The sequence below is a fragment of the Phyllostomus discolor genome, chromosome 8, assembly GCF_004126475.2.
Source record: "Phyllostomus discolor isolate MPI-MPIP mPhyDis1 chromosome 8, mPhyDis1.pri.v3, whole genome shotgun sequence".
Taxonomy (NCBI): domain Eukaryota; kingdom Metazoa; phylum Chordata; class Mammalia; order Chiroptera; family Phyllostomidae; genus Phyllostomus; species Phyllostomus discolor.
Genome location: NC_040910.2, coordinates 93,717,437 through 93,733,464, shown reverse-complemented (window position 1 = coordinate 93,733,464; position 16,028 = coordinate 93,717,437). Strand labels below are relative to the sequence as shown.

General features: G+C 38.5%; 1 protein-coding gene across 1 annotated transcript in view; it reads right to left on the bottom strand.

Moving 5' to 3' along the window:
• APPBP2 (amyloid beta precursor protein binding protein 2) overlaps window positions 1-11,256 on the bottom strand; it is a 48,190-nt gene extending 36,934 nt beyond the window's left edge. The window contains exon 1 of the mRNA XM_028521729.2: window positions 10,810-11,256. Within this exon, the coding sequence (XP_028377530.1) occupies window positions 10,810-10,947 (138 nt within the window). The 5' untranslated portion in view covers window positions 10,948-11,256. The remainder of the gene's footprint in view (window positions 1-10,809) is intronic.
• Window positions 11,257-16,028: the final 4,772 nt, after the last annotated feature.

The following is a 16,028-nucleotide window of genomic DNA, read 5'->3' as shown; positions in this document are numbered from 1 at the left end:
CAGGAACATTTGTGTAAAGCACTATCTAGGTATCAGGGTTATGGTGGTGACTGTGGTCACCACAGTAGTGCAAGGTCAGTAAGGAACTGTTCTTTGATCTCAAAAAAGTTAGCACCTGTCAAGAGCAGTAAAACAATATTCACAGATTATACAATAGAGGTAGGCAGAGTGTTTTAGAAAAACAAGTAAGATACCCACTCCAAGGATAAACGTCAACTTAATTTTGAAGAGGAATGGCAATAGAGCTTCTAGCAATATGGCAGATTACACACATGTGAAAACCTTCCAGTCTCTTTCCAAATGCAGGAAAATGCTGGATAAAATATCACAAAATAATTTTTGGATAAATAGCCAAGTTAAAAACCAAGAGTAGAAATTCCACAGCACTCCCAAATTAAGAAGACACAAACTCAAAAATGGCTAGAGGGAAGAAAAACAGATGAATGGTTTGGGGCTAGAGTGCAAAGACCAGATAAAAACAAGTCCAGGCAGTGCAGCCTTGTAAGAAAAGGGACATGGAGCTAACCTGTCTGCCTAAAGCCAGGAGTAAAAAAAAGCCTGAAACATCACCCACAGCCATAGCACAAAGTCAGCTATGAAAAACCAAAACTTCCAGCCTAAGACATACATGAGTATGCAGTCCAAGTTCATACTACCTAGACAATTTACAGAATCCGAACCTAGACACTGACATTAAAAACTGACCTGAAACCAGTGAAACCCAGGAAGTCTCCACAGAAACAAAAGCTAGAAGGGGTGATAGAAATGTTTTATATTTTGACCACTGAAATCTAGACTGCAGCAAAAGGACATTACATAGGACAAAGCATCCTGTTTCTTCAACAAATAAATTAAATAAAGTACAAAGATATGAAAACAGATGGAAAGGAAACTTAGAGATTTAAGAAACATAATAACCAACAGACAAGTCATAGAGCTTGTCTCGATCCTGACCCAAACAAACAAACTGTAAAGGTATATACATATCTGACATTTGAAACAACTGAAAATTTCAACAGCTGGACATTTTAATAACATTAAGGAACTGCTGTTAACTTTTCTTAGGTGTTATAACAGTAGGACAGGTACTAAAATATTTACAGATAAAATTATACGATGTCTAGATTTGCTTCCAAATACTATAGAAAAGGGGAACTTGATGGAAGAACAGATTCAGCCATAAAACTAGCCAAGAATTTTAACTGTTAAAGCTGGGCAATGAACACATGGAGGTCCATTATTTTATACACTATACTTTTGTGTTCATTTTTTCCCCCACAATAAAAAGGTTTTTAAAAAATGTGTCCTTTATCTCTAAATAAATATATCCTTTACCTCATAAGTAAATAAAAGTAGCAATATTTTGTTTTAATATACATGCTATCTTCACTTAAAACCTACATTTATTCTTGTTCTCTAGTCTCAGAATTCATCTGAAACGTAACTGAAAAAACTCACAACTGGGCTATAATGTTGATATTCTTTTACTTTGTTCTTATATTGGATACTTCATGTAATGCCCTTCATCTGTTGACTGCACTGTGATCTCAGTTTATATTTAATCACACCTTGGTACGCGTTGGCTTCAGAACTCATCAAACCCTGTACTCGTTGCATTTTGACCAAGAAAAAAATGTTTCAGAACTCATCACGCTTGCCAGCTCTTGTATGAGTCACAATGCTGCCCAGCAAGAGAAAATGCTTCATCATGCATCATTTGCCTAGAACTTGTGGGTTGCAGCTATGGGCAACTAGTGATTGGCAGCTTTATCACTACCTAACTGCCATATTCCTTTCAATGTTTTATTTTCGTGAAGCTGCATTTGCAGTGGTTACTATGATAAAAAACCAATGTGCAAACATATCAACATGGAACAGAAAATGAGGATGGTGGTGTCCTGATTCCAGTATTCGGTAAGTTGTTTAGTGCCCTATAAACACACATTCCACTAGTAATCGTGATTATTTAAGGATGAAGTAAAAAAGCACTGGCTGGGTAGCTCAGTTGGTTGGAGTATCATTCTGATGCACCAGGGTTGTGGGTTTGATCTTGGGACAGGGTACATTCAGGAATCAACCAGTGAATGAATAAATAAGTCAAAAAACAAACTGATGTTTCTTTTTCTCTCTAAAGTAATTAAAAAAAATTTTTTGCACATTTTTAATGGCTCTTAAGTTGTTAGGACATAGATATTACTAAGTTGTTTGTGTCTAACTACATAATACATAGAACTGTTAGGTATTTCCTTTGGCATAGGGGTGCCAGGAACCACGTCCTGTGAAGGGAGAAAGTTTGGGAGCCTCTGGTATATACTCCTGTTACTGGGTTATTTCACTCAATATCATCTGTAACATTCACCTATAATTTCTAACAGGTACAGTTCATTCATTTTCATTGTGTACCATTCCACAATTTATTTATTAAACACTTTCTGCTTTTTGGTTATCATGAATAGTCTTGCTATGAACTTTCTTAAATGTATCTTGAAGTAGAATTAATGAGTTAGAGTATGTATATGTTCAATTTTAGTAGATAATACTAGCTTTTCAAAATGGCATACCAATTTACATTCCCATTAAAGTGTATTGAGAATTTTGATTGCTCCATATCCTTTGCAACACTTTTTTCTTTTTCATCTAGTCATTCTTAAGAATGTATAGTAGGACAGCAACTTCCCTGAAGACAAAATAAGGTTGAGCCCCTTTCCAAATGTTTTGACAGAGCCTTTCAATATCCTCTTTTTGAATGTCCATTCAAGTTCTTCCCCATTTAAAAAACAAAAAGGTTATTTAATTTCTAGTTCTTTAGATACAGTATGAGTCCTTTGTCAGATATACAATCTGCAAATATCTTCTCCCACTCTGTGACTTGGCTTTTTCACTATTTTAATGGTATTTTTTGATGAATAGATATTCTTGATCTTAATATAGTTCATTTATCAAATCATCTTTTAATTTAGCCCATTTTTGTATCCTACTTAGTAAAGCTCTGCTGATATAAATTTTCCCCTAAAAAACTGCTTTTCATGTTTAGATCAATAATTCATCTAAAAATGATTGTTGTGTATGGTGTAAAATAAGTTATGACACTTCCCACCCATATGCATACGTAATTCACCAATACAATTTACTTGATTTTCCTTTCCCCACTGTATTGCTGTGTCAATTTTTCATAAATTAGGTGACAGTATATGTGTCAGTCTGGTTTGGGACTGTCCATTTCATTCCATTGGTATATCTGTCTATCCATGTGACAATCTCGTATTTTGCTACACCTTGATATTTGCTAGTCTAAATCCTCTGGATTTTCTTTCTTTCTTTTTTAAAGGTTTTATTTATTTATTCTTTAGAGAGAGGGGAAGGGAAGGAGAAAGAGGGAGAGAAACATCAATGTTCCTTCCCACAGCTGGGGACCTGGACTGCAACCCAGGTATTTTCCCTGACTGGGAACTGAACCAGCAACCATTGGTTTACAAGCCTGCTCTCAATCCACTGAGCTACACCAGCCAGGGCTGGATTTTCTTTCTTCTTCGTTACTGGTTTGGCTTGATATTGCATCTTAATGTGCCTTTCAGTTGAGCATCTTTTGATATTTACTGGTCATTTCTATTTTTCTCTTCTATGTGCTGGCTCTTCAGTCTTCTGGAAATGAGTTGGTTGTCATTAATAATAGCTCTTCCCGTATTAGGAAACTCACCCCTTATCTGTCATGGTGTCATTTGCCTAATTTTTAAAAAATGTGCTTATAAGTCTTGACGTATTCAAAAGTATTGATTTCTTTTCTTCCTTCTAGGTTTTAATTTCATGCTTAAAAAGTCTTCCTCATGCCAAGATGGCATTCTAGTGTTGGCAAGACAAAATTTTACCTTTTATAACATTACTTATTTTTATAATGTTTGACATTTTAAAATTTAAAATTTGTAAATTACCTTAAAAATAATTTCTTTAAAGAAAAAATTCCAGTCATTTCCTACTGCAAGATACTGACTGACCCAGTAATTTATTCTGATACTTTTATGATTTCATTTGCCATATTTAGATCTTTAATCACCAGAAGTTCACTTTGGTATATGGTGTGAAGTAGAGGTCTAACTTTTACCCCAAACATTCAGTTGCCCAAGGCTTTTTGTTTTGATGTGTCCCCATTTACTTAAATATACCATTGTTTCATAACTTTACCATATACTAAATTCTTAAATATGCTTTGGTGTCTATTTTGACTGTCTACTATGTTCTATAAGTCAATTTCTCTCTCTGCTGTTCTTCTGCCAGTTTTACATTGTTTTAAAATATTGGGTTGGCCAAAAACTTGATTTCGTTTTTTCCACAAAATAAGACACATTATTCATTTTCACCAATAGGTTTAATGTTCTGGGTATTTTGACTATGTTGGCTATCTCCTGCTATTGGCTTCTTGTAGGTAGAGACCAGGGGTGCTACTACACATCTTCCAATGCATAAGACAGCTAAACAGCAATTATTTGGTCAAAATGTCAATAGTACCAAGAAACTGTGCAAACCACTTTTGACACATTTGATCAGTCACAGCACCTTCCCAATACAATGCACAATTTTTTTTGCACTTCAGTTTCATTTTTACCTTTCTTGAAATAATAAAACACAATACACTGAAAACATTGCAAATTTTCTTATACCTTCAATATTAAAATGGCTGCATAAAAATTTACCAATTTTTATGTGTTTTTCAAATACAGCTGATATGACAGCTTTCATGATACAATTTAACAAAATTGTTTCAAATGAAGTTAAAGACAACTTAAGCACTACTTGAGTCATCATATGGAAAAAACTAAGTGAACTTTTTGGCCAACCCAATATGTAGTTAATATAATTGACTGTCTTAATACATATCTCTCCTAAGTATTATGCATCTTCAAAATTTCCTTGACTATTAACTCTCATGTAATTAATTTCCCCAGATGAACTTCATACTTAATCAGTTTCCTACACCCTATAAAATTCTGAGTCTGATTCAAACTGTATGTGATAAATTCATAGCTTAAACTGAGATGAGCTGACAAATTTATAACATTACCTTCCCCCCAAGACACATGGCATGGCTGGCTATTTATGTTCTCTTATACTTCTTCTTCAAAAAGTTTTCATTCTCAATTTATTAATCCTAAAAGCTCTTTATATAAAAAGATTATTTTTCAAAAATTATGTTTTTATTTTTTAAAGATTTTATTTATTTTTAGAAAGGGGAAGAAAGGGAGAGAAATACTGACGTGAGAGAGAAACACCCATTGGTTGTCTCTCAGACACACCTGTACTGGGGGGTTAAACCTATATATAACCTGGGTGTGTGCTTTGACCAGGAAATGAACCGGTGACTTTTAGTTGCAGGACGATGCCCAACAAATTGAGCCACACCAGTCAGCATTAAAAAAAAGATTTTTAACTCTTTGGCTGTCAAATATGTTTCAAGAATTCTTTTTCAATTTGTTGCCAGCCAACTTTAAAAGACTATCAGAATATTAGTTGAGACAAATATATAGCTATACATCAGAAATATGCACAAAAATTAATACTAAATCAAGTATGAATTCATATGCTTTTCAGCATGAGACTTACACTAATAATTAAAAAACAAAAACAAAACCATCAGTCCTGGATGGTGTGGCTCAGTGGACTGTGCACGGGCCTGCAACCAGAAAGATAGATTCCTGGTTCCATTCATGGTCAAGGCACATGTCTGGATTGTGGGCCAGGTCCCCAGTTAGGGGCATATGAGAAGCAACCAATCGACGTATCCCCACACACATTGACATTTCTCTCCTTCTCTCTTCCCTTTCCTATCTAAAATAAATAAATTAAAAAGAAAAACCCTAAATAAATAGTGTTGGGAAAGTTGGACAGATATGTGCAGAAAAATAAAACTAGACCACTTTTGTGTACCACACGCAAAAATAAATTCAAAACGGATCAAAGACTTAAATGTTAGACCTGAAAACCATAAAAATCCTAGAAGAAAACAGGCAGCAAAATCTCAGATGTTGCTCAGAGCAATATTTTATTGGATATTATCTCCTCAAGCAAGGGAAACAAACAAAAAATAAACAAACAAATGGGTATATATAAAACTAAAAAGTTTTTGCACAGCAAAGGAAAACATCAACAAAATAAAAAGACAACCCACAGAATGGGAGAACATTATTTGACAATACATCTTACGGGGTTAATACCCAAAATTAATAAAGACCTTACAACACTCAACACCAAAAAACAAACCACCCAATTAAAAATGGGCAAAGGACCTGAATAGACACTTCTCCAAAGAGGACACAGAGAGAGATGGCCAAAAGACATATGAAAAGATGCTCAACATCACTAACTATCAGAGAAATGCAAATGAAAACCACAATGAGATACCATCTCACACGTGTCAGAATGGCTATCATCAATAAATCAACAAACAAGTGCTGGTGAGGATGTGGAGAAAGGGGAACCTTGTGCACCGTTGGTGGGAATGCAGACTGGTGCAGTCACTGTGGAAACCAGTACGGGGATACCTCAAAACATTAAAAATGGACCTGCCTTTCGACCTAGCAATCCCACTTTTGGGATCCGAACAAACCCAAAACAGTAACTCAAAAGAACATAAGCACCTCTATGTTCATTGCAGCATTATTTACAATGGCTAAGATAATGGAACTTGCCCAAGTATCTATCAGTAGATGAGTGGATAAAACAACTATGGGACATTTATATGGTGGAATGTTACTCAACAGTAAAAAAGAATAAAAATTTACCCTTTGTGTTAGCATGGATGGACCTGGAATACTTTTAAAATTTGTGAAAATACTTTTCACAAATTACTGAAATACTTCACCCAGCAAAATTTAACTCTGTAGAAAATTTTGTAACTGGAACAGGACACAAAATATACCATTCAGCAGTTAAAATGAAAAGAAAAGATCATACTTTTCACTCTTGAAAGAAACCAACCTTTCATTCTGTTTGTTTTCACTTGTTTGTTACAATTTTATAATTCCTTCTATTTACCTTATTCACTCCTATACCTAAATGGCTGAGCACTCTTGGATAAAAACCAGGGCAGATACAAAGATGTTATTTTATATGGTGTTACTTTTTACTAAACCATCTATACCACCTGCCAACTTTTTAAAATGTATTTTTAGTAAATTTCCATTTTCATATACCTCAGTAGCCATTTCCAACTTCAGTTTAGCTATCCTGCATAAAAACCAGCATTCCTAACCCTTACTACCAGAAGATGACCTTACCTTCTTATTCATGACAACCATTCTTTACAAACTTATGTTGATACTTTATATCCTTAACACTTTTCACCTATCTTAAAGGAAGTATTCTTTCTCCACCTCCAATTTATGACTGATACCTTAATTGATGCACCATGAAGGAAGGGGAAGACTCATTAGTTGATGTTCCTGCTCAGGGACTCTGCTCCACAATTTATTTCCTACCTCACATATATTTATTTAACCTCACTCTGTTTTGGTTTCTGCCATTCAGCCAGTAAATGTATTATCATGTCTTCCATTCTCAAAAAAAAAAAAAAAAAAAAAAAAAAAACCGCCCTGGCTGGTCTGGCTCAGTGGATTGAGGGCTGGCCTGTAAACCAAAGGGTCACTGGTTCAATGACCAGTCAGGGCACATGCCTGGGTTGCAGGCCACGTCCGGCTCCCAGTAGAGGGTGTATGAGAGGCAACCACACACTGATGTTTTTCTCCCTCTCTTTCTCTTTCCCCTCTCTCTAAAAATAAATGAAAATAAAATATATTTTTAAAAAATTCCTCATGTTTTATTCTTTGTACATTATCAACGCCTTTCTCCCTCCCTGTTTTGGAAAGCAGACAGCGCGCTTACTTCTTCACCTCCCATTTATTCCACAATCCCACCTCCTGAAGCTTTACGTTGGTACCTTCACTTGAAGCTACAGACAAAAAACAACATAGTTGACACTGGACAAAACCAATCAAGAGGGATGGGGGAATTTTTGGTTTCACAAATACTATAATTTTGTCTAAGACTATGCCTGTTGATGGAAGCTGGAACTGCCAAAAGGAACTAATTATGAGTTTCTGCTTGGCTCCAAATTGAAGAAAATAAAACTGTAAACAGTAAGGTGCTTAACATTTTCACAAATTGGGCACAGGATGAGTATCTTGTAAGTATTAAAATGCTTTAAAAGTCTCTCATGTTTATGCGTTCATACAATGTTTGAAAGTTAAGTTCCTTCTTATATTTCCTTTAGATTAAAAACTGAAGTCCAAGGATTGACTTTCACTCTAGTTATTTCTGTAAAAGCTAATAAAAATTAGTTCTATATCTTTCATAAAAATAATCTACCTCAAGATGCAAAATCTTTCCAAAGGAACTAAATGTTAGGTATGAAATCTTGACTGTTGGGTTAGCCAAAAAGTTCATTTGGGTTTTTTTTTTCTATAGATAGCTCTAACAGCGCTTAGTTATCTTTAATTTCATTCAAAACAATTTTGTTAGATTGTACTGACAGCTGTAATATCAGCATGCATTTAAAAAAACTTATCAAAATTGGTGAATTTTGTGTAGCCATTTTAATATTGAAGATGGAAGTATCAAATATGTAACATTTTCGACATATTATGGTTTATTATTTCAAGAAAGGTAGCAATGCAACTGAAACAAAGATTTGTGCAGTGGATGGAGAAGGTGCTGTGACTGACAGAACGAGTCAAAAGTGATTTATGAAGTTCCGTGCTGGAGATTTCTTGCTGGACTATACTCCACCATTGATAGACCAGTTGAAGTTGATAGTAATCAAATCAAGACATGGAGAACAATCAACATTACACCATGTGGGAGACAGCTGACACACTCAAAATATCCAAATCAATACAGCTATTGGTGAAAATGAAAGGTATGTCTTTTATAGAAAAACAACTAAATGAGCTTTTTGGCCAACCCAATACATACTTAACTTTCTCACCTCATACAGAGTTATACCCTACTTTAAAGTTGGTGAGGGTTAAACTAGATAACGTGTGTAAAACCATAGTTCTAGGCACATGTTAAATAACTCCTTCGCCTTAGCACAGTGCCATTCTCCCAACAGGCATACACCTATTAAAGGTAAAGGTGTACCAGAAAGGAGCAGTATTAAAACTTTGTGAACTACGTGAAACAGAAAATGTGGGAAAAGCACTACCTGTTCATACTAACAACCTTCGAATGAAAAGCTTCAATTAAAAGATTACTAGAAGATATCAAGTATTTTGAGAGAATTCAACTATGAAATGTACTTGGATGAAATTTCCAATTATTTTTCTCTAAAAGTGTAAAAGATGGCACATGATTTATAAAATGGACAGAGGTAGCACATACACAAAGCTGAAGCTTCTGGTTGAGAAAAACAACTCTCATCCTTCTCTGGGAGGAATGAATCTTAAATATACAATGTTTCCTTAGATAGAAATAAAAGACAATGTATCAAAGGGATTTAAAAGGAAGGGAGGTTTTTCTCTACACCCCCCTTCCTCCATAATAATATGCATGACCAAAATGAATCTTCTCCAAATGTTTGGGGGGGGGGGACATTTGCATTTTTAGAGTTGGTGTAAATCAGTTAGGTTTAACAGAATGCATCAAGTTGACTTCTTTCTGAAAAATTATTCTGGTGTGGAGAAAGCAGGAAATTTTTCCCACAAAACAACTGCTATAAAACATACACATATATGAGAACATATACATCTATTAAATATCAGTTTACATTGTTCAAGCTAACCTAAAAAGCAAGAGGAAATATTTAAGATGTAAAAAATAAATCATACTCTATTTGTGGTCAAATTTTGTATGGATGGCTATTGAAGAAAAGGAGTTATCCACGCCAACTTCAAGGCAAGGAGAACTGAATAATAAATCCACTGTTCACACTCAAATGTTGGGGCGGGGGGAGGAAAAGGGAGGCTCCAAGTCCATAAAGTTCTCCTCCCTCTCTAAACACTGCAAAAATTGTCCACATCTAAAGACTGTTACCCTTGAAACTCCTTGGAGAGTGACTTGGAGACTTTTTGTTGCGATTTTCGAGGGGGAGCGACTTAGGAATGCTGCAAGATTGCAACTTCCAAATGCATGAATGTAATCTAAATTCTAAAGTATTTTTCTCTTAGGATTCCCCCCTTCATTTCAAGTAGTTTATCAACACTTCCATATTAATAAATCCCCAATTTAACTCCAGGTACAAATGAAAACCAAAGTTTTAAAGAACAGGCGAATAATACACACAACTGTTTCCAATAATTCCTCAATTCCCTCTCGATTAAGATGAGAAAAGAGAAACCAAGCAACACGAAGCGGAGAAAAATACTTGGGGAGGAGGGCGGCGAGAGGAGAGAGAGTAGGAAGGGGACGGAGGTGGGGGAGAGCAGAGCAAAAGATCCAGCTGATGCTGACGTTTAATTGGGAAGAGAGAGCAGAAAATATCCCGAAGACACAGGCTAGAAAGGAAGGACCTGAGTGGGACAGGGGCGCAACGGAGAAAGTCCACGCAAAGGCCTACCCCGGGGGGCACAGTGTAGGAGGGAACACCAAAACGGGGACAGACTCGTTTGGAAGAGATACCAATCAAGGCCCAAGATCTTGAAAGACAGAGACTATGGAGCTAGGGTGTCTCTACCCTGGCAACCCGGAGATTGCACCAGATGTCTCGGGAGGCCATCATGCTACGAGGGGTGAGGGGTTAACTACGGGGGTTCGCAGACGTGGAAGGGGGTGCGGCCCCTCGGGTTGCGGCAGGAGAGCGAACAGCAGGCCCCCGGTCCGTACCTTGTAGTAAACATCGAACTGGATGTTCTCCGGCAAGGAGCGGATATCTCGGCGGGAACGGATGTAGTTGTCCACGACGGCGGAGATGGCGGTGTTGTAGAGAGTCTCTGGGATCCACTCTAGTTCCACGGCCGCCATCTTCCTTCCCTCCTCCTCCGCCTCCTCCGCCGCCTCCTCCCGAAGGCCCCCGCCTCCCTCCGTAGCGAACTCCTCTGCGGCCCCGGAGGATTCGGAGGGGCGGCAGCAGCCACCCACGCGGGAACACGGCAGAAGGGTACGGCCACCCTGGCTTTTCCGGGGGCGAACTCTGGGGCAGCGGCAGCGGACGTAGGCCCGGGTGAGGATCGGGACAGGGAGCAGGGAACAGTGGGCCAAAGCCTCACATTCCGGGTTTGAGAGAAACCCGGGTTCCGTCCCAGCGCCGATCTCTGCAGGGGCGGGGCTGCGTGTGTGCCGTCATGACGTAAGTGCACGCTGACGCCCTGGAGGGAAGGAATGCGGCAGGCGGAAAACTTGGAAAGAAAAGAGCTGTGATCCATCCCTTCCACCGAGAACATACTTTTCTTCTAAGGAACCGCAGTTGTGTGGATGCAGGTAGACTTTTTACAGTGGGACAAGTTATTCCAGCATTTTTACCTGCGCGTTCCGAGTCAGTTCGGGGGAATCAGTCCTTTCAGCAGAACATTCCTTAGGCACTTTAACCTTTCGTGGCTCAGGTAAAAATTTGGATCCTCTTCTCACAAAAATGCACAATTATGAGTACACTGCTAATTATACATTCAGGGAATTTACATTACTCTAGAAACCTTGGCTTAGATTGCAGTCCCTAAGCCAAGTTTAGAACCTTTGGCCCTGGAACTAGGGGTCAAGATGGAAGGCAGACTTGAATTTCATGGCATAACCGTTCTCACTGTTTGAACCTTTTTTTTAAACCATGTTTCTTTTTCCAAACAAAATTTAGAGAGAAGAAAAGAACTCTTGCTTTAGCAGAATTTAGTAGGCAGGTTAACCTGATTATGGAATTAGCAAATAATTCCATAATCACTAATATGGAATTAGTGATAGGACTCTGTAGTAGGATAGAAATGAGGATTTCCATTTTTTCCCCATAATTCTAGTCTTATGGGGGAATTGTTGAATAATTGAGAGTACTTGTTTCGGCTTCCATTCTTCCTCAGCCTGAACATCAGCTGTTTGTGTAGTCCTCCGTCTTGTCTATATCAGTTCTTACCACGTAACTAAGAAAGCTGTGGTTGGCCTTAAGGTAACATTGCCAGATTTAACAAGTAAAAAAAATGCAAATGTCCAGTTATGTTTTAATTTCAGATAAACAATGGTAGTTTTTTAATATGTTACATGCTGTAGTTTTACCCACCCATGTCAAGTTGCTCAAGCACACCAGTTCCTTCAGCAAATCCTCAGTTCTTAGACCTAGATCTTTGGGAGCTGTTTGAACCTCTTCCCCCCACCCCTCAATGCATAATTATCCATGCAAATATTCATCATTCATCTGAAATTCAAATTTAACTGGGCATCAATATTTTATCCAGCAACCCTGCCTCAAAGGATCCACGAATCCCCTGAAATTGAATGCATATGTTCTAGGACATGTTGGTTGAATCAGGACCTGGACTCAAATCCTATAAAGAGGTTGTATTAGACACCCATATTGATTGCTGTGTGGACCTTAGATGCTGCTGGACAAGACTAGACATCCAAAAATGTATATAGACAGTGGTGACTCTGTGTTTGAAAGGGCCTCTTGGTCCCTTCATTGTTTTGAGATTGAAAGTTACTAAAATGTGTGTGATAAACTGGGAGGCCCTGATCAGGGGCAGACAGGTTGCCCAAAAGGACAGGGACACAGAGAAACAATTCACCTTGAGGGATGGAGGAGTCAGGATCAGTGGGTTGGCATCTGTACAAAGGACCAGAGGGGAACATTGACTCAGAACTAGAAGCCTTCTATAGGCTTTGACCTTCAAGAACTGGCTGAACAGACAAACCAGAGGAAACTAGGCCATTTTTGTTGTGGACCAATCAAAACTGAGGAAGAACTCTTCTCCCTTATACCTTAGAACAGCGGTCCCCAAACTTTTTGGCACCAGGGTCTGGTTTCATGGAAGACAATTTTTCCACAGATGGGGTGGTAGGGGACAGGATGGAACAGGGACAGGGGCTATGGGAGACAGGAGGCAAAGCTCAGGCAAAAATGAGAGCCAGGCTCAGCTAGCTGGGGGGCCTTCTTCTGTGCAGCCTGGTTCCTAACAGGCCATGAGTGGTACCAGTCTGTGGCCAGGGGGTGAGGAACCCCTGCCCTAGGAATTTAATGAATCCCAGTGAACTCAATAATTATATAAATACTGGCTTTCATATTTTGGATGATAGCATAGCATCATCTAAGTGTTTAGTGGTCAGGGCCAGATCAAAAAGAGGCTTAAATGGGATGTTAATAGCTTTGGACTTTATTTTGGAGATGGTAGGGAGTCTATAAAGGATTGTAAGCAGGGAAGTAAAAGGAACAGAGTGTGTCAGAAGGAAAACAGCAGTTGTCTATTACCTACAGAGCCAGAGGAGGTAAGAATTTTGCTTTGTCAGCTACAGAAGGGTAGAATAAGAAAGAGGGCTGCTAAACTGTCATGGCCACCTATGCATTTTGGTGGACAGGGGTCCTTTGTGTCACAAAGTTACCCTTATAGTCCATCAAATGCCCTTTAAGCCATGACTACTGGCAGCCTCAAATTTAGCAGAAGGCCTTGTACCAAACAGAGCTATATGAGACATGGACCTGCTCCAAAAAGAATTCTGATAATCCTAAGAGGTGATACACATTGTGACCATTTAAAAATTGTAATTTTTTCCTTATTCAAGGTGTGGGGTCTAAATACCCACCTCTTGAATCTGGTTGAATTGTGTCTGCTTCAACAAACAATGCATAGGAGAAGTGATGCTAGGTCAGAAAAGGACATGCACAATCTGTTGTGTTCTCTGGAATACTCACTCTTGGATTCCTGAGTCACCATGTAAAAAAAGATGCATTACCCTAAGACCACTATGCTCACAGAAAGCCAAGCCACATGAAGAGGCTATGTGTAAGCACTCTGGTCAACGTTCCCAACTCAGGTACCAGCTGTGTCAGTGACGAAACCAACAATGATTCCAACTTCAAGACATTTGAGTCACCCTGAACCACTCTAGCGTTCCCAGATGACGGCCCAGGTATCGTGGAGCTCAGCCGAGCATCCCTGCTCTATTCTGTCTGAATTTCTGACCTGCAGGAGCATAATAAAAGTGGTGGTTCATTTATATCACTAAGGTTGGGGTGTTTTTTTGGTGGCATAATAGATCGCTGGAACACCCCATTCTAACCCCCCAAAGTTCCTAGGAACCCATCATTTTCCATTTTGAACCTCTTTCCTTTCTGGGCTATGTATTACTAAGCATATGAATTCATTCATGAAAATGATACAATTCATAATCTGTAATGGACAATTTTCTAAACTTTCTGCTTGTAAGAGTGAACTGACTAACCATAGAATATCAAAATGGAGACAATGATTTTTGTTCTAAATTTGTAGTCCTTTCAGAGCCCTCCAAGTGTAAATCCACATATTCAACACCCATCAACTACAGACCACCAATCAACACGTGGATCTCACAAATAGAGTCGCCAAGCCACCCCTGTTGCACCATGCTTATCGGCAAAATGACTGGGTTCTGTAACTTGCTACCACCAAAGAACAGAGCAAGACTTTGCCAACAAGTTCTTGACCAGTTCTCATCCCTCAGTGCTATTACCCATATTTGCAGAAAACTCAAGGGTTTCCTGAGTACGTTCATTGTTATTATCCATCTTGTCTTGGCCCCTTTATAGTCACCCTGCCTGCTACATGTGACATTCTGTCTCCAACATTAATCCAGACTGCTACCTGTCAGGATGCTCCTCCTATTTTTGATCTCTACTGTTTTCATTAACATACATAACACCACCATTTGACCCTAAGAAACAATGGATAATATACCCTATCATTTGCCAGGCTTTATCTTGAGGAAGTCCATTTGGAACTTGCCCTACGCAGTCTGCCTACTTACCTGACAATCAGAAGTAGAGAATCGGCATAGGAGGTCTGAGTGGTTTTGGGTGTATACTGTTTTGGTTGCCCAATATAGGGAACAGAAGTGTATGGATCATTTGTGGAAAGACAGAACATAATAACAATATAGTACGAGAAGTACTGTAGTAGAGTTTGCACAAGATATTATAGGAGTACTGAGGAGGAGAGAATGAGTTGGTTTTGGATATAATAAATGCTGTAAGAGTCCCAGTATAGGCCAATTCCCAAAGTATTTTTAGTTGCAATGAAGTTCACAGGAAAATAATACTTGAACAGATTTATTTGAACAATTATAAATGGGTTCATTTCACCTTGACATGACAACTGCAACTTCTGGGACATTTTCTAGTGATCAAAAGTAAAAACTAGAAAATTGTGAAACAAAGTTGTGGTTCTTTATTTGTGACAGTGAAAAGTTATGACTTTTTCAATTAAATAGAACGTAGGAACAAAGTAAACTATATGCAAAGTGGTATAGTCATATAATAATAACTCTTGAGCCATTTGATAGAGATACAATTATCCTAAGTGGATCCGGTCCACCTCCAACTGCCTACCGATCATTTCAGTTAGAACATACAAATGACACAGATTTTTTTTTTAAGATTTTACTTATTTACTTCCAGAGAGGAAAGGGAGGGAGAAAGAGAGAGAGAAACATCAATGTGCGGTTGCTGGGGGCTGTGGCTTGCAACCCAGGCATGCGCCCTGACTGGGAATTGAAACTGGGATGCTTTGGTTCGCAGCCCAAGCTCAATCCACTGAGCCACGCCAGCCAGGGCGACACAGGTTTTTAACTTAGAAGACAAAATATATAGTAAGGCCATTTACCAAGCTTAACAGTATACTGAAGAATTGGGTCCAGTTTTGGATTTTTTAAGGATGATACATCCATAAGATACACAGCGGGATTTGGGAAAAGTTTCAAAAACTATCAAGGAAAAAAAACTTGATAATTGTTGATGATAGTTGAAGGCAAGAGAGTTTATCACAAGAGAGGAAGAATGTATAATTTAAAAGAAAAGAAACCCTGGCTGGTGTGGCTCAGTGGATCGGGTGCTAGCCTGCAAACCAAAGGGTTGCTGGTTCGATTCCCAGTCAGGG